This window comes from Dermacentor andersoni, chromosome 1 (assembly GCF_023375885.2).
Source record: "Dermacentor andersoni chromosome 1, qqDerAnde1_hic_scaffold, whole genome shotgun sequence".
Lineage (NCBI taxonomy): Eukaryota > Metazoa > Arthropoda > Arachnida > Ixodida > Ixodidae > Dermacentor > Dermacentor andersoni.
Window position 1 is genome coordinate 391613738 of NC_092814.1, and position 20060 is coordinate 391633797.

The following is a 20060-nucleotide window of genomic DNA, read 5'->3' on the forward strand; positions in this document are numbered from 1 at the left end:
TTTGTGCTGCTGCGCTACATCTTGTAGCTGTTCTACTGAGAAGTGGTATCGCCATGTTAGGCATTTGCTCAGCCTTTAGCCGTGTCTCCCAAGCCACATTGTAAAAAAATTTTTCTAAACAATAACAAGATCTAAGCCTAGCAAACCGATACAAAGTGTGGACCATGTGTACACTTATTAACTTGGCCTTTGAACCACCATATTCTCCCTTCACGATTACGTTGCGCTCAGTTTTAGCCTGGCAAAAACATGAAGGGAAGAAATTGTAGTATGAACATCAACATGTACCGAGTGACCTCTTTCATCGCTTTACTTATAATCGAACAGTAGTGTTAAGTGCTCAACGTGTGTTTTCAATGTTCCCAAAAGGTCTGCTGACAAAATGTTGTTATTGAAGGTTCCACTTTTTACGAATTGGGAAAGTGATACTGTGCGCTCTTCTTGCATCAAATTCTAAAGCAATGGCTACATTGTGGCGGCATAACCGTCACCGGTACAAAGAGAAATTTAGTTCTTGGATGGCCTTCTGAAATTTTGTCATTTCATGCACAGTGAAAAGATACGTGCATATAAAGGCTCTTTCTGCTGAATAATATTACGATGGAACGGTGCCCAGTCCTCCCTGTGTGTGTTCTTGCCCTGTTTGTGCTGGTTTCTTTATTCAATTGCTTTGTTGTGCAGAAATTAATTTTCTCCATAGCCTAATGAAAGGGCAGATCTTGATAGGAAATGCTTGCCTCGAAGGATCATTATTTTTCGCGAGGCCTGCTGCCACTGCCATCTTGTTCAGGCCACATGCCTTTTGGGATAGGGATAGACGCAGCGCTCTAGAAGCGCTGTTTCCTTCTGTACTTTTTGGTCTATTCTTTAACGATGTTAATGTTTATTGTTTATGTCCCTAGCAATCTTACCACACACACAAAGCCTGCATTTTTGCTGTCGCACATACCGCCGCAGTGTATGCGTCGCTTATCCCTATTTGCTTACATTGTTGCTTTTCCCGCCGGCCAGGATGGAGAGCTGCATGAGAAGCCCTCGCAAAACAGCACTCCTCACTGCGTGCCAATTGAGTTGCAGATTGATATTTTGCTCGATCAAGGGCATGGGTCAGTGGTGAGAAAACTCGGCCCAAGAGTGACGGGCTTCCCAGCGAGTATACAGTATATTTATTGACTCTGACTGCGACAAATGTATATGGCAGGTTGCGATTGATCTGTGTGAGAATTGTCCCCAGTCACGTGGAGGAGAATGGGTGCAGAATAATAAAACGGGTCGTAGAACGCTTCGGTAGCCGGTATAAAACTACCGCAGAGACTTGAAAAAGACCTACAGCGGGACAAGTAGGTGCAGTTTGCTAGCCATTTTTTCAACGGCGGTAAAACGCATACCACATAAAAATAACTTGCTTATATGTGCCGTGTCTTTTTTTCTGGTGTCTGTTCTCGTGCCTTAAAGAAATGCGTATATGCCAGAACTTGTTCAGAGAAGTTGGCGTCCTACATTCTGCTTTTGAACCGTCAAGCAATGATGTTCTAGAACGCGGCTGAGGTGAAGATAGATACAACAAAAGTTTCCTATGCTCTGCGCAGGTTTGCTCTCACTATGAATCGCTGGATGTACCTGCTGCCACACGCACACGTAGGTCCCTACTTTCTTGGTGCACTCACTGCCTTTGCCTACGAGCGATACCGACAATCCAAGATCCCTGTGGTAAGAATACACGTGGCTAATAGGCATTTTTTTTATCTAACCCCATATTTCCTTTTTAAACGATAACTTACGAAGGTCCTATATCGGCTTAAATTCGAGCATTTCATAGGGTGCCATCTGAACTACAAACACTACGCGCCACCAGCGCCAAAAGACAGCACTGTAGCCCTCAGCCGCGCACAACTCTGCAAGAAACGCCATTTCAGCAGCATTGACCGCGTGCATTGCGAACCCAGTGATTCTTTTTTTTTCTCTTTTTATTTGTAAAAGTTCTCTTTCCGCGAAACGCTCACACCGAGCTCACGGACACTGAGCCGATTCAAATTCATGGCTAGCACTGGGCATTGACAATAAATGTAATTTGCCTTTTGGGGATCTTGTGTACAATTGCAGTCGAAGAAACATTTCCTTTTCCCACCTTTAGAATTTGTGTGGTCAGATTTCAATCACGGCCGCCCTAAATTCGATGTAATATGTTAGAAGGAAGGCTCCAAATAGGCATTACCCGTACATATATACGTATATATCCCACACGAACCACTCGCACATTTATTGAGAGGATTATGCGTGTCATTATGGCACCATCCAACTCGCCCAGCTACCTTGCTTCTGGCATTTCGACGCTACCCAGTTATCAAGACTATCTCAATTTCCTGAATGATAACGGCCAGATTTTTTGCCTTGATGAAAACCCCATTCCTGTTCCTTTTCTTTTTGAGCTGTCTTTTTTTTCAACGTTCGTCCTACTTTTGTTCTTTTATACTGCACTACTGTGTCCCCTTAGCCAAAGCTAAGTAGTTCACTATTATTAATTAGTATGGTTATCTATTCAGTGAATGTTTTGCTGAATCCTATGATTTTTAAATATCTACAAACCGAAACGACGATTTGACTGCTCAGAAGATATCAGGTAATTTGAGAAGTTTAAAAATATCTGCTATAAGCGCTGCTTCCCAAATAAGACGTATCTCGCGCGGCGTGCCAAATAGGGGTAATTTAGTTTTGGCAGCATTAATTACAAATTATCGACACAAGCAGGTTCGCATCTAAAGTTGCTGCGTGTGTAGTACAACCAGTGTTAAATTAGCTGAATGATCTGGCTAATCTTTTCTTCAGTAACAACGGGAATGTCATATTTCTCTAGCATGCAAGTACGACAGGTGACACTTGTCTGGAGGTCGCTAGGAAAGCTTTTCACCCGGCCAAGTGACCAAAATTACTTAATGGTTATTATTACTGTGGTCAACAATAAAAATTATTTCGTTACTATCGAGCCAGAAACTACAGTAGTAATGTTGAAAATATTTATTGTCAACAGAACTGTAGAGTGAATGGCATTAACACAGCTACATTTTGTTTGATAGCTGTTCTTGCATTCATTGTCACACACCGAGTAATATCCATTCATTTTTTTTTCCATCATCGTCCGTGGAATTTTATTGTTTTCGCCCATTGGGTGCTATTTCGCACTCTTGAAAAAGAAAATCAGAAGCTTAAAAAAAAAGTAAACTCTGAGGTTTCCCTTGCAAGACCACGATATGAGTACAAGCGCGCCATAGTGGGGGACTCCGGAATAATTTTGACCAACTAGGGTACTTTAACGTGCACCCAACGCACGGCACACGGGTGTTTCTGAATTGCGCGCCCACCGAAACGCGGCCGCCGCGGCCTGCATTTGGTCTCGCGACCCCGGGCTCAGCAGCGCAACACCAAAGCCACTACGCCACCACGACGGGTGAAAACAAAAGGTACACGGCACGAAGAACTGCTGCCTGGTAGATTGATTTATATGTTTACTCTTTTCCACAGTTGGAATTCAGCTAAAATGTTACACGTGGAATGGGCTCCTAGTTCAACTAAGCTTCTTAATTCTCCTTTTTAAGATCAGTGTAGTTCAATTGATTGGTAATAGGAAATTGCAAGCGGACCAACTAATACTTCCTGCGGTTTCAGCTGCGTATGTTTACAGAAATATTGAGCGCTGAGTGAGCTCTGCACTGTGCCTCCTCGCAGCTGCTGCAGTCCGTCCTCTGGGCGTTGTCGCTGCTGTTCATCGGGGCATCACTCTTTGCTGCCGCTCCCTGGGGTCTGGGGGACTTGCCGCCTCTGTACGTGACAATCACGTATGCCATCACGCACCGCATCGCCTGGGCGCTGGGCTTGGCCTGGATTGTTTTCGCCTGCGCAACAGGAAAGGGGGGTATGCATCACAACAACAAACGTTGCTTTGTACTTACATGAAAACGTTTCACAAATTGGTGTGGTCAATATAGTGACAACTCTAAACGAATGGTTCAAGTATCTTCAAGGGCGGTGAAATTGCGATACACGTCGCCGCAGCTTCAACGACAGGCTGATAGCAACAATTCCAGGTTATTCCAGCTCTCTGCACTATGTGGTATAAATAGCTACCCCCTGGTAAGAATTGTATCGGTTTGAGTTGGCTGCGTTTTCTGCACTAGAATTGAGAGGGTACCGCACTGTGATCCTCCAGAGCGGAGTGCGCAGGCTCCACTTTTGACTTGGCTGAGCCCACGGTTCTCCTGCACTCGTTACCTTGGAAGTGCCGGCGTCATTGCTAGCACACGACATGGCAGAGCTCGGCTTCATTCATGGCGCACGGACGTAATTTTCTTCCGCTTTGGTTACAACGGTCACTCTACCGGGTTTCTCGGCAAACTCATGCCAAGACTTTAAAAAATCACGTGTGCGTTACAAGAATGCAGCCAACGTGGTTCTGTTCGCTGTCCTCTTGAGCAACTCGGAGTATTATTTACTATAGCTTAGGTAAATGATCAACAATACCTAATTACCGATATTTTAGAGTATTCATTTAAACACACAGTATTTAATGCAGAAGTTGTAGAACCTATGGACAAATATTCAAACAAGTTCCGCGATGGAAGCAGCTGAGGTTTTCCGGGTACCAACAAAACCGCGCGAAAATGGAAAAATGCCACGTGACTAGGTACTTGCTCGAAGTGTCTCCTCGAACATGCTTCCAACAAATGCTGCATCGAAGACATGCACTGGCCGCAAGCAAGAATGATTCCTTCGACAACCTAGTGAAAAGTGGAAGCCATCTCCGTTGCTCAAGGCCTGCTCATGCATGTTTGTGCACGGCAACAACCATTCTTTCATAGCACGTATGGGGCGCCAATGTCGCTGCACGTAAGCGCCTAGTCGTGTTTTTTCGCCAAATCTCGCATGCATTGTTTGCTGCCAAGAAAAAATAATACACACCACCTATCGTCATGTAAAGAAATAATTAGTATACTTGTCAAGAGGCTCTACAACTTCTCCTTTGAAGATTTTCCGTTTTCATGACTGGGCCACAGTACGATCGTGAAATTGAAAAATTGTGCAACAGATTTACAAAAGGTATCGAAGATCAGGGCTGGCCTTCACATCCCCTTGCCTTAGTGGAAATATTAGATAAGCATATCGCTCACGCTATCTGCTTCTTAAAGAGCTGCGCCATGAATCACAATTTCGCCGCTTTGATCCCCGCTCACCAGAAGTCTAAAGACCAGGGCATCTGGAGTTTTTTTTTTTTGGTTTTGAAAAGCTCTGCAACTTTAAGGTGACTCAATACATTACATTAGATGAGCAGGCGATCGTCGGCTGTACGATTTCATTTCAGCCTGCTTGCTTAGCTGCGAGGAGATAAATTCTCGGCGTCTGCGCTATCTAAGCATTTCACGCGACTCTAATACATTTGAGGTCTCCATCCCGTGGTGCTCCACCGGGAGTCAGCCCCGCCACCGCGCGAGTCCGACAATCCGAGCCTTCAGAGGGAGGACCCGCGCAACCGCGTGTGTTGCATGTGCCCAAGGCGGACGCTCATCCGGTCTACACTGTGAGCGAGACAGGGTTATGCCCAGAGTACAATGAAGGCTCTTATCCGACGACTACATTGGCGTTGTCTAATCTTTACGCCCTATCTGTGCGGTGCGCTCAAGCCCGAGCTGCCGCAATTCACGGGTTACACAACAGTTCCAGAGAAGGCCGTAAGACGCCGCTTTATGGGAGGATGACTCCCAACGGCCGTGCCACCAGGGCAACGTTCCTTCAGCTCGGTATAGCCTCCGCGGACGACCCGGCACAGTAAGAGCATGCACGTGAATTGAGCTGCGTCTCTTCGGCGTAGCGTCAAGAACAGGAGCAGCTAGCAGTTTCGCGCACGCCTCGGGTCAAGGACCCTCGGCTGAGCCGTCAAGCAAAAGGGCTGGCCGGAAGAATCGAAGTCAGTACACACCGTCCATGCTGTCTGTGAGCTTCTCCACTGGCCCGGTCAGCTCGAGCCGCCAGGAGAGTCGGGACGCGAGCGCTCGCCGGAACATGCCAATGGGGTAAGCATCTGGTCTGCTTGGGGGCGGAAAACAGTAAGTGTTTTACGGTCCTGCTGCTGTACGGCGGAGGAAGAACGAGAGGGCAAACGGTGGTCCGCGCTCATGAACATTGAGAGCAGCCTCGCCACGATGCGGCCCCTATGCCCAAAGATGCTGCGCCATGCCGCCGCAACAAAATGGACTAACGAAATTCTCACGCCTTAAGCTTCACGAAGCGCGACCACAGATAGTGCACATGCAGTAGACGAGGGACGCGCTTGCCAGCAACCGAATACGCACATTGTCTGCACGCGTGAGCCCTTGTGGTTGCCAGGTGATGCTTCGAAAAGGAAATACTCATGGCGAAAACTTATGACCATTTGTTGGCGTACTATGCCCGACTTCACGCAGGACGGGTGAAACGTTCATTTTTTATTGTGTACTGATTCGTTCGAAGAAAACAGTCGTTGGCGCCATTCAGTGACCATGAGCAATGATGATTGCGTTTGCAGGGCAGCGTGTTACATGGCAGGCAGTTACAATTTTAACTTCGGCAACAGAAAGTAAACACACTGTTATGGACATGACACACAACAGCTCAGGATAGAAAAGAAGAAAATACATAAACGGAATTAGAAATATTGAAATAAGAAAGAAACAGCGAGCCCTATCTCCAAACCATCACAAACTTGTGTCATCGCAGTACGAGACAGGTGACCTCAATTTCATTGTTGATGCCTGAACTATCCTCGTATTAAATTTAACAATCAGTAAAAATTGTCTGACTTTACTGTCGTGATGTGTATTAAAACCAGGCTCCTTATATTCTCTTAAAAGTATCATGACTTCCACACCCACAGCCTTAAACAAAATGCAGGATTCACTGATGGCTTGCTGTCACCCGCCGATTACCTTCATCTTGGTGCGGTTTACACTTTCTTTAGGTGTGCGGTGTTCCATAGCCTAGTACTGGTGGTCGTGCTCACATTCTTGATTCTGGTCTGAAAACGAAAACTTTTTTGGGCCTTTCTTTGTTACCTCGCAGGTAAAAATCTAGCCCGACCTAACTTATTTAAGCAGTGCGCTTGTATTCCTGCTGAAGGCTGCCAATGTGTACGATAGACAAGTTGTTGCCGACGTATCGGAACAGCCTTCATTATGACAGATGGAAATTAAGGTACGAAATCAATCCAATGGGTCATAAGAGATTTCCTAGTTGATGACTCCTCACTTTTTTGTTTCCGTTGAGCTCATTAAGTGTAGATAGTTGGCATTACACGGGACGTCAGAGATGTTTTGTAATTGTCTCATGTTCCCATAAATTAAAAAAGTTTTCTACATTTACGGGTGTTTAGTTAAGTAATTCGTAATTATGGAGGCTCAGTTGTGTTCGAAACAATTGAGAAGTGTTGTAAATATATATTCTTTTCTATCTATTTGTATTAGTACATTTGTTAAGGAACCTTAAAAATGTAACTAAAGCAATTAGTGAGTTGAGACATCTGTCAAAAACTATTCAGAAATTGGGTTTTTACTGAACTAAAATAATAACCGTGACATTGTAATTCACTTCAAGTTTTCAACCTTGCCAACCCCACATAAGGGAAATTCCGCAAGGAACATCATTTATTTAAGAGATCTACTTTGGGTAGGAAGATTGTTTTAGTTAGGTATATACATAAGACAAATTATAACTATTGTGCTAAATGTCGAGTTGAAAATGTTGTCACTTGCGGAGATACCCGCCGTGGTTGCTCAGTGGCTATGGTGTTGGGCTGCTGAGCACGAGGTCGCGGGATCGAATCCCGGCCACGGCGGCCGCATTTCGATGGGGGCGAAATGCGAAAACACCCGTGTGCTTAGATTTAGGTGCACGCTAAAGAACCCCAGGTGGTCGAAATTTCCGGAGTCCTCCACTACGGCGTGCCTCATAATCAGAAAGTGGTTTTGGCACGTAAAACCTCATAATTTTTTCACTTGCGGAGATGATGTTCTATTGTGAGCAAAACTAGTGTTTTCTAGAAATTGTGTTTAAGTGTTCAGTTGTGAAGCATCAAGCCCAAAAATCTTTATGGTGCTAATTTCGCGCATCATTTATCAGTCATTCCTTTGCAAAATCATTTCTGGTAATTACTCTAGCTTTTCGCTTTGGAATGCTTTTGAGTAATTGAGCGAGCTACCAGCGATCTCGATGGAGCGCGATCACCCTTATGAAGGCAGCTTCTCCACGTTGTTGGCCCAAGGTAAAATAACCGCTGCGCTTTTGCTTCATGTGTGATGAAAATTTCATCATTGAATACAAGTATTGTTGCCGATGAGCACTTCTACGGCTTGCTTCGGCATGAAGTTTCGAGGATATATTTTTGATAAATGTTCTAGTTTTGATGTTATAATTGTAAAAAAAAAGTTTTTTTTTTTTTTTAGGGTAGTTGCCTTCTATCATCCTTCCCCCACTCAACGGGCACGCAGAGCATCAGCAGGAGCATTTGTTAGCACGTGCGCTTGTTTGCTACTGTGGACGGTGAATGAACGAAGTCGAAATATGTTGATCATGTAAAGACGGGCACATTGCTGAAAATTACGCTGTTGGAAGACGGGACGAGCGCACGTTTGCAAATTATTTGTTGAAATGAAAAGTTACTAGTTATACAGGCTGGTCTTCGAAGGTAATTTGTATTCGAAGACACTCAAGTTTTTTTCAGGGAAAGAGAAAAAGCTAATCGCCATATCATCGAGACATTTCACATCAAACTGCCTTAAGCTTGCGTCAGCCAGCCATTATTATCACTACAAGCAAAGAATTCGCTGCCCTTCGAAGCGTTTGTTGAATTAGTGATTACCAATTTTGGAGTTGGCCGTTTTATTTTCTTGTGTTTAAAATTGAACAAGTGGGTATGTAGCAGGGAATACTAGCCTGTATATTTTGTACATTACCTTTTAATAAATTCGCTTGTGATCCTGCGCTTGTCCTTATCGATCTGCTTACGCTTGTATCTTCTTTATCTGCGCGGTTTACAAGAATGCAACGCAGCTCGCTCAGCTGGCTGTATTTTTGATAAAGAAAGAAGCTTAAGGCAACATTGAGTTAGCGCTAACCCCTAGCAAACGACTCCACGACTACAAGTGGGTGGGGGTCTGGCAACAAATTTTTAACTTTTATTTGTCGATGCTACAAATGACCCTGCGATCCATGCAGGAGGAGCTATACAAGTAACAATCCAGTGTCATAACAAGCAAGTAGCAACCACACAAGCAACAAAAATGAAAACAAAAATGCAGTCAAAGAAAGCAAGACCACAGGCAATAATTACGATCACAATACATGCGTTCTATTTTGCATGTACAGTTACTTGCATGAAAAACAGTTGAGCCTAGGGCGTTCCAGTGTTACCGTAATTCAGGGGAAATGGTGTATTTTTATACATTTGTTCGAGTGAAAATTGGAGCAAGTGCACTTTAATGGCTTGTCTAATTGCCCTAGCAATGTGGAGACGTACGCCGTTTGGTATATCCGCCTTTATATTCTGCACAAGACAGTTGTACAAGAAGACCCGCTGTGACCCTTCAGCGGGATTGTAAAGATAGAATGTTCTGTTGGCTCATTCATAATGAGGGTGAGTCAATAACTGTATACTTAATAAAGAGGAATTTATGAGCCTCATCTTTAAAACTAGAGGTGGCTGACACCTTGATACTTTGAGCTGATCATTAAGTTATACTTGCCTAGCAACTCAGGTCATATTTCAACTGCATAGCCTACTCTGACTTAGGCCGGTGCACCATCCATGTGTGTCTGGCGTAGAATTGACATGCAGGGTGTATTTTTAGCTGAACCAACCTTTTCAAGATTGCCTGTGGCAGATAGCACAATTTGTCACCCCTTGATCAAACTTAATCGATGAGGTGGCCATTACTAGTGCGAAATATCAGAATGCTTAATTGTATAATTACCATCATTACAACATTTATTTTTTTAATTAATTTACGGTACATATGTCCATTTACGAAATGTAGGCAGTGAATTCGCAATAACTCAAAGGCTCAGGTGATATCTCAGTTCCGAGATAATTTTCGAAATCTCCGACGACATGCTTTGGCGCTCCTGCTACTTTTGTGCTTCAAAGCGTGAAACAGCGTTTTCTCAAAAAAATTCAGTGGAACAGCAGCGCATTTTTCCCGCAAGTTTGACGGCACATATCTTGATACTGGGGCCATTCTCAGAATTTGTTCTAATTCGATATGCCTGGCATATGGCGGATGAGAAGCGGTCCCCGGAAAAGGATAAACACGTGATAAACCTATGCGTGTCGATGCAATAAAAGGAGTTTCGTGTATCACGTGACCCATGGTGGTGCCTGTTGTAGATGGATGTAGCTGAATGCGTACCCCTTGTGGAGCTCAACATCTAAGTGGTCGTCCGTTGTTCAGAAGTGTTTCCGAACAGAAGAACACGAGCAATAGTCGCCGCCAACCAGGCTTTTCACAGTGACAGACTTGACGGAGCCATATTCTTCCAATAAGAGAAGTTCTGCAAAAGGTTATCTTGTGGCGTCCACATGGAATGCAAGACACCGTGTGTCTTGCATTGCGGATTTCCGTGCGGAAAGCAGGACGGTGCGGCGGCTGCGGAGCTCCGTGGCGAAGCCGGGGAACAGCACCCTCGACCAAAATGTTACGCGAACGAAGGAATAAGAACTGAAGACTATTTACAAAGTGGATTTACAAAGGATAATGCAGCGCTAGCCAGACACTCTCTGGCTCGAGAGCCAGAGAGTGTTCGTCGTCTTCATCGGGGCGCCCGCGTGCATCGGCCACATGAAACACGCAACATGCATGTATCAATATTGTGGGGTTGACATGTGAATCCACGCATTTTATTAATGTTTAACACTTCTGCCACGATGCCACATGCCGTGTGAGGCAATCACAGCGCTAATTTTCTTGTAGGCTGGCAATGGCACACAAGAAGGCCTGACGCAAACACGTCTCGTTGTTTGTTATGTGTACTGCGTAGATAAACACAAATGTTGCAACGCAAAGTGACGTTTAGCATCAACTCGCCGCCCTCGTAGTGCACTAAAGGCGGAAGAGCCTAAGCACTAGCCGTGAACATGGCCACCAATTACCTTCAATCGAATGCACGCAGGATAGAAAGCTTCGTTTACAGTGATTCCCACAATGTGTGGAACCTGCTTAATCTTTTTTACATTTTGGGTGTGCTCTGCCTTCAAGATCCAGAGTTAATGCTAAGGAACCACCAAATATGGAACTGTTTTCATACCCTGACAAAGTAATAGTAATTGCAGACTCCTTGGCGTCGCAGTCTTCAAGTCGCATTTTACTAGTCTTCAACACAGATTCCTTCACATTTCCTCCCCTATCCTTAAAATCAGAAAATAGGGGAACATAACGTCAGCATTTACTTGTACTTTTGGGTATATGGGTATTCTGGGAATGTACGCCAGCTATTGCGAGAAACTAACCTACCTGTCTGCCTTTATCCATGAGCATATATGGGCCTCGGTGTAATGTGGTCAACTGCGTGCTGTTGATTGATTGTGTTAAACTTAATGAAGCCCGCAAGACCTCGGTACATGCTTGCTCTGTTCCTGAAATAACTGTGCCTGAATCATTATACTTTTTATATTACTGTGATGATGAACGCGGCAGTCAGTACCTTATTGTATGGTTCACAGGCGTGGTCAACTCGCTGCTGTCCTGGGATGCCTTTGTTCCACTGGGAAGGATGTCCTATTCAATATACTTGGTGCACGCATACTTGGTATTTTACAAGGCCTGGACAATCCGACAGCGCATCGAAAATCACCACTTCCAAATTGTGAGTCTTTTGTGTATGATTACTTGAGGATGCTGTATATGGTTTTTCCGCGCAAGGACAAGTAATGGCCAAAAAGCGTGTGGACACTTCTTAGCAGATACAATAAACAAACCGACCAAAGACGAATAATCACTGGATAGGGGGTATGAAATCAGCATTTCTTAATATGCCGCACTATACAGGAACCCAGTAATATAGCACTACTAAATATTTTAATGGTATAGCGGCAGCGAAAAAGCAAGCAAACACTACAAGTGTAGAATAACGAGTGCATGACTTTACTGGGCAAACTTTTCCCAGCAAGCAAAAGAAGGTAAGTGATGGAAACAGCGGCGAGCACTGTCGGTAATCATTGCATCTGACATCAGGGTCATTTGGGTGCGCCATTGACCTATTCATTAGGTGAGGAGAAAACTGATTGCACAGCGTGAAGGTCGAGACAATCGACAAAGGCTCTTCCTCTCAATCGTCTGGTCCACGGTTAAACCTTCGCTCTGTACACTGTATGGATCACCCTCTTGCCGAATCAACCACCCTGAGAAGGAAAGATATGGCAACCAGCGCCCGCTCTTGCCGGCGCGGTCTTGCTTGAATGTCTTATCATCACCTGCTGCTGAACGATTTGGAGATGTTTTGGCTTGTTCTCTGGAAACCTTACGTGGTGTCACTTCATAGCATGTGCTCACCACTGTTCAGCCTTTGGGTTCAGGAGTACCTACATCATGCGAGAATTTCTATGGGTTACACAGACATGCAACGTGCATCATCAGTCGTGGTGTCTGTAAGTGTTCCGAACTATTGTGGCCGCATCGGCTTCCGCTCGACCAAGAGTACTGGCGTATCTGCATTGCCAATGTGAATTGGGAAATCTGAATATCTCATCGGCTTGGCTTGAGAACTGAGACATAAGAATGCTCGTGTACGGCCAACCCAATGCAACACTGAAACGTCTGAGCCCCAGTCGCTATATACTGTTTGCGACATTATTTCTCAGACATTTCAGGTCTAGTATGCTATGTGTACGTTAGCATCATGTGTACGGCCGAATACTGATGTCTTTGTGGTTGCCAAACGAACATGATACACAGGTTTTGTGTTTCAGCATTGACTCTTTGCTTTGTCAAGAAGTAATATTTAAAGGGATCGCATATAAAAAATGTGACGGTTATTTCTGCGGACAAGTTTTTCCTAAAACGGGTGGCAGAAATGGGGAGTCGGGTAAAAGCAGCTAGTAAAATCTTGACAAAGCCAGTTTCCTCAAATGTACATTTCGACGGCATTGAAACTACTAAATGATAAAGTAAAAAAGACGGTCAAACGTGTCCACAGCAAGTTATGCGCTTGCACGTAAGGCGTAAATACAGACACACATAATCAGAAGGTACTCTTGCTAAAAAAAAGAACATAAATGTGAAAGAAATGCAGCCGGTGAACAAAAGCCGGTGAACAAGCGCAAAGCACCTGTGTATAAATATTAGTATACAAAAGCGATAAAGCAAGAAAACAAAAACGCATGCAGCAACTTGCACAAAGGCAACAAAATGATAAATAACGCAGGGGTTGCAAGAAAACAAAATGCTCGACTGGACACTGCCTAAAAGGGAGCGCGTGGATATTGTGTTGAGTTGACACCAGTGCCATCAAAGCTCCTTAGAATAGTGGCCATGCGCAACGATATCGAATGGCAACCGTATTCAGTGCGATAAAAACGTACTACTTATGGATCATTATACTGTGTATTGTATGCATATAATGGCACCGCGCGAGACTCAATGAATAAGTTACATAAGTGTTACGCGTTGTTATAGCTGATTAATGTATACAAGCTAAATGGAGAGTGTATATGATTTGAATGGGGAGTATATTGTACAAAAAAATAATGGAATGAGTGTGCGGCAGATGGTATATTTCCACTGGCACGGACGGCATGTTTTTGGTACACGGTCAGCTTGAGTCTGTTTTCGTTATATCATTGCCGACATTAAATTACAATGGTACAGAACAAAAAAAATTGCACATTCCGAGTTTAGCGGTTGTTGGCGGAATATGTCGATGAAGATTTAGTAGTCCTGATATTTTATCTAGTTCGCCACAAACATACTCAATATGCTGTGTCCAGCTTAGGCTTTCAGAAAAAAATACCCCCACAGTTTTAATCTCAATTACAAAATTTAAGTTTTCATTACCAAGGCAGAGCTTTTGTTGTGGACGGAATTTAGCATTTTAGTATGAAAAAGGATAGCTTGATCTTTGGCCAGAATTGGCCCTTGCATCTTCACAATCCATCGATCGATCGATCAATCAATCAATCAATCAATCAATCTATCTATCAATCAACCAATCAATGAAAGGATAGCTTAAGTTTTATGGGAATTAATTGTGAGATTGTTAGCTTCGGACCTTCTTTTTTAATTTGCTGTAGTGCATTGTAGGCAATCGATGCCAGTTTGCTTACATCCTTACCTTTTAAGACGATGGAGGTGTCGTCAGCGTAATGTATTGATTGAATGTTATTCATAAGTGAAAGATGTTGGAAGGTGGTTCAACGTGCAGTTGAAGTCGACAAAAAAATAAACCCTTCCTGAGCAAGTTGGGACTGACATAGGGACCTAACCTATTACTCCCAACGCATTTACACCTCATGTCGATGGTTAGGCAGCGTAAAACTCAAATTTTTCTACTGCAAAATCTTCGGGATCGGCCCACATTTTGACGTATCATGACGTATTATGTATTTTAAATAATGTCCTTTTCATTTATCATTTTCTCTCTCTCTCTCTCTCTCTCTCTTTCTCGAATAAGTTCCGGGATCAGCTGTGTCAAAACTAAGATCCAATCATGTGACACGGCGTGGCGAAAAAAGGTCTGGGCTGTAATGGTTCCGGTATCGGGCTTCTGTGCTAGAAGTTCTCTGTTGGAATGCGGCGTTGGACAATTTTATCGACGTTTTTATTTAATAATAACAACTTCGCCGCATAGGCAAAGTAATAATCGCGATAGCAACATAATTATCTCAAATGATAGTTACAATAACTTCGCGCCGGGATCATCAACGAGAAGACATCATGACCTAAACTTGATACCCTACTACGCACGTACTAACATGTTCAAATTCAGCTTCTTTCCCCGCTCAATCGAAGACTGGAATTCATTACCTGGGTCCATTCGCTCATGCTCATCCCAAACTTTTGCAACCGCCATCCCAGATGCATAATTGTGCTCACCCATGCCTGGCAGCATTTGCATAGCTTCTTGTGTATTTTTCTTTCATCAGTGCTCTTTTGTGAAAGTGTTCACTTGTGTTTACCGCTGTATACTCCAATGTATTTTCTGTACCTTTTCTTAACTCACTCCTGCTATAGCGCAAATTGCGCTGCAGTATGTATAAATTAATAAATAAATAAATAAATAAATCAGAATATTAGAGAAAGTGAGGTTCGTCGCTTTAGTGGCAGTATGAATGGCAGTAAACATAAGCTGGCTATGTAAACTCGTGTGGCATGACGTGCACAGACATCCTTGGAGAGAACGAACTCGATCATTGTGAGCAGCGTCGGCTAGCAGTACAAGGTGTTGTCGGCATTGTCCCCTTGCGTCGGCCTCGCGTTCTAGTACTGTGGCATGCTCAGGGCGGGCACGGTGTGCGCCCGCTACACACTTTGGGACTACAAGGTATCCTCGGCATTTGTCGCTTGTCCTCATACTCCTGTTTCCGCTGCACCGCGTCTTGCAGCCGCCGGCATTGAGCTACAGCTTGTGCCTCACACGCAGCAGCACGTTGTTCTTGCGTCTGGATCACGGAGTGGCCCTCCTTGCTTCAGTGCGATTAGCGGTTCACATGAACCTCTCGGCTGGCGTTACCACAATTACCACGTGGGGGAATGTTTGCACGAAGTCAGGGACCCGGTGCTTCCCTGCACAAACCACGCACCGACAGGTACTACAATTGTTGCTACGTGTGAGAAAACGATGGCACAAGCTGCCAGGATCTGCTTAGCTGTGATACAATTCCTTCCAGCAAGCTGTGAATGTTGAGGTCTTAGAATACAGCTGCTTCTGTGCAGCAGCCTATGCAGTCACAACACGAAGACGCGTAGGCAAATGCCGCCGCCTGGCGCTCAAGCTGTAACGCAATAATCGTGCAGATAATGGGCGTAACGTTCTTCAGAAAAACACATTTAAAAAAGAAATTAGTATTTTTGTGTGTAATTATTAACGACGGCGAAACATAGCATAGAGTTCATATAATTTATATTGTAATGAAACGCATCTAGCGTGTCAATGCTCTGGCTTGAGTGCGAGAAATCGTTAATGGTGTCCTATTCCTGCTGCTGAGGCATGTGCCCGTGGTCTCATGGTTAGAGTTTCAGGCTGCTTTGCTAGGGCTCCTCTGTTCGAATCCTGCCGTCAGGCAACTTTAGTGATATTTAATCATTAAAATAAATAAAAGTGACACTCTTATGTGTGTTTGGGTTTATGCTTCAACAGGAAGCGTGGTAGTGAAGTACTGCAACACAAGGTACTTGCGTGCAACGTCATGCAACAGCCTGCTGCCTATTCCCCACAACACACAGCGCCTTCGTGGCAACCGTCGATATGTGTCACAGTCGACGTGCGACGGGCACGACATCGCATCCAAGATGTCGCACTCACGCTGGTTATGATTACAGGCTACCATAACGCTCATGGTATCGTCCATGTGTCTTCGCCCGGATCGACAACCGCCTGCCGGCCTGCTGCTGCCGCCTGCCAATCCGCATCGATGATTGCTGACTCCAGCTCATCACCCGCCAGTTACAGATGAATCCAAGTGGTCCACCTGGCAACCTAGGATTACATCATGTGCGTTCACGGCGGCCGAGGCAGGATATAAAGGACAGCTGGCTGGCCCCCACTTCGGGCACGACATCGCATCCAAGATGTCGCACTCACGCTGGTTATGATTACAGGCTACGATAACGCTGATGGTATCGTCCATGTGTCTTCGCCTGGATCGGCAACCACCTGCCGGCCTGCTGCTGCCGCCTGCCGATCCGCACCGACAATTGCTCACTCCAGCTCATCACCCGCCAGTTAAAGATGAACCCAAGTGGTCCACCTGGCAACCTAGGATTACATCACGTGCGTTCACGGCGGCCGAGGCAGGATGTAAAGGACAGCTGGCTGGCTCCCACTTCGGTGTCGGTGCCCCACTTCGGTGTTGGCGGTGTCGTGCCCACCACAGTCTGTTGAATAATTGAAGTTTTTGATGGCTCTGTTTACTTGCAAATTTCGTACCTTGTCTGCTATTTCACTATTGCTTTCGGGAGAAATAGAAACCAATCCTGGCCCTATGACAAAAGGTGAAAAAGATTCACTTGCCCAGGCTATCCGCCGGCTTGAAGAGGGTCAAGCTTCTTGATAGCTGATTTGAAGTCTGCCAGGGAGTAGCAAGTGGAAGCTGACAACAAAATCAAAATTTTAAGTGAAAAGATTGTGTCTTTGGAAAAAGCAATGGAGTTAAATTGCACAATTAAAGCTGGGACAGATTCCGACGCTGTACGCGTGGTGTCTGAGCAGGTGGCGGTTATTAAGGCACGCTGTAATGACTCCGAGAATAGGCTGCGACGTTCTAATCTGCTTTTCTTCGGTTTGGAAGATAACGCTAGAGAAGACTGGACAAAGTTGGAGCAAAAAATAATGGACTTCTGTGCGGATAAGCTTGGCATCAAAATAAGTGAACAACAATTTGAGCGGGTGCATCGGTTGGGAAGATATAGCGAGGACAAACGGAGACCAATCATAGCCAAGCTGACCGTCTTTAAGGACAAAGATCGCATTCTCTCTTCGGCACACAAACTGAAGGGAACGTCATATTCTACTCGCGAAGATTTTTCAACGGAAACTCGACGTGCTAGACAAAAGCTAATTGAATTTGCGAAAACCCAGAATAAAGCTTTCAAGCTTTCAGTGCACAAGCTGCGTATTGAATCAAGAACTTATGTCTACGATGGCTCTGCAAGTGCAGTTGTCCCGCTGAATAGATAGCTACGGTTGGGAGCATGCGCACAGAGTCACCAAGTACTAAATTAACCCCGACTTCACCCTCGCTATCATTATCGTATGCCAACATACGAAGCATATTATCAAAGCGCGATCTCATCTCTTCCTTCTTGGAAGGCAGTAAATCGGACATTATCGCTTTCACAGAGACATGGCTGCATTCTGCAATAACGAATGATGAAATCTTTTCATCTTTAAACATGTACGACATTTATAGGTGTGACCACTCTATTAAAGGAGGAGGCGGTGTCTTGATTGGTGTAAAGAAAACCATTACGTCATTTTTGGTCAACACTAATTCTGATCTCGAGACTGTTTGTGTGGCCTGCACGGTCTCATCTTCTAGGATACTAATAGGTAATTGTTACCGTGCACCAGATTCTAACCGTTATTTCATCAATGCTCTCCGCGGCACAATCAACAAAGCCATTGAACTCTTCCCGGCTGATTTAATTTATCTCCTTGGGGATTTCAATTCTCCACTAATCGATTGGACGAATTTACCATCTCCTTGTCATATATCGTCTGAATTCATCAACTTGTCTTTAGACTTTAATCTCTTTCAAGCTGTCACGAAACCCACACGTGGTGCCAATGTTCTAGATCTCATTCTTAGTACAGCACTTAAAACAAAAGGTCACATACAATATTTGGATGGTTTCAGCGACCACAATTTGCTCCAAATAACGATGAAGACAACGCCACCGGTTACGGGTAAAACGAGAAAACAAATTTGTAATTACAATAAAGGCAATTATAAAACAATTATCTCAGAATTTGAAACTTTCTTCGAAAACACAATGTGGCCATCATTTTACGATAGATCCGTTGAACAAAACTGGCTCATGTTTACAAATACACTGTGCGCGTTAATAGACAAGTATTTTCCACTCGTTAATATAACTAACGATAAGTTGCACCCTTGGTTTACTAAAAAGCTTCAGCGCATGAGGAACAAGAAAAAACGCTTGTATAATATCGCTAAGCGAGATCGCACATCAGCTGCGAGGCAGAATTACAAAACGTACCTTAAATCGTACTGCTGAGCTTTAGGTGAAGCTAAATATAAGTGTTTTTCTAATGATCTTCCTGAGCTGCTTAAGAACAATCCTGCCAAGTTTTGGAAAATAATGAAGCCTAACAACGAATCAGATGAATTGTCATTACAAAAGAGCAGCAATATTCCAATTCCAGACAGCGAATGGTCGGAGGTCTTTAATTCATTCTTCAGCTCTGTATCTACACAGGGGAACACTTCAGATATACCTTTTGTTTCAGAACTAGCTACCAATACATGGAACCTATTGAAGTCACTTTGGAGGGCCTCTCTTCTCTCATAAATATTGTTAAGGTGTCTTCTTAATGTGGCATAGATGGTATAAACTCAAAGATTTTAAAGAATACGGTACAAATATCAAGCAAAATTCTTTTTCACGTGGTCAGACAGTCACTTGCGACTTGCCACCTCCCCGCAGATTGGAAGATGGCGAAAGTTATACCTGTATTTAAAAATGGCAACAGGAACTCCTGTGAGAATTATCGTCCCATTTCATTGACATGCATTCCCTGCAAGTTGCTTGAACACATTATTGCTTCGCAGATTTACAGACATCTTGAGACTAACAAATTCCTTTTTCATAATCAGCATGGCTTTAGCAAGGGCCTCTCGTGCGAGACATAGTTATTTGAATTTACAACAGACCTACATACTTACTTAAGATATAACTGACAGATTTATTGCTTGTTCCTTGATTTTTCGAAGGCATTCGACCGTGTCGCACATTGTCGCCTAAGATCAAAACTCTCCGCACTTAAATTGTACTGTCTTACCTTATTATGGCTCCGAAATTTCCTGTCTAATCGTCAGCAGTTTACTATTGCAAATAACTACTCTTCCTCCGTAACAGAGGTTTCTTCTGGTGTACCACAGGGTAGCGTCCTCGGTCCCTTGCTTTTTCTAATATTTATTAACGACCTACCTCAAACTTTGTCCTCCACCATCAGAATATTCGCCGACGACTGCATAGTTTATCGCCCAATTAAAAACTCAGATGATCATCTCGTTCTTCAGCAAGACGTTCAACAAATCATTAACTGCTGCAATAAATGGCTAATGACTTTAAATACCACGAAATGCA

At 44.1% G+C, this 20060-nt stretch overlaps 1 protein-coding gene across 1 annotated transcript in view; it reads left to right on the forward strand.

Moving 5' to 3' along the window:
• The window catches only part of LOC126518758 (nose resistant to fluoxetine protein 6-like), a 173445-nt gene that overhangs the window by 112848 nt on the left and 40537 nt on the right, over nt 1-20060 (forward strand). The window contains exons 8-10 of the mRNA XM_050168533.2: nt 1590-1710; nt 3724-3910; nt 11738-11880. Of these exons, the coding sequence (XP_050024490.1) occupies nt 1590-1710; nt 3724-3910; nt 11738-11880 (451 nt within the window). The remainder of the gene's footprint in view (nt 1-1589; nt 1711-3723; nt 3911-11737; nt 11881-20060) is intronic.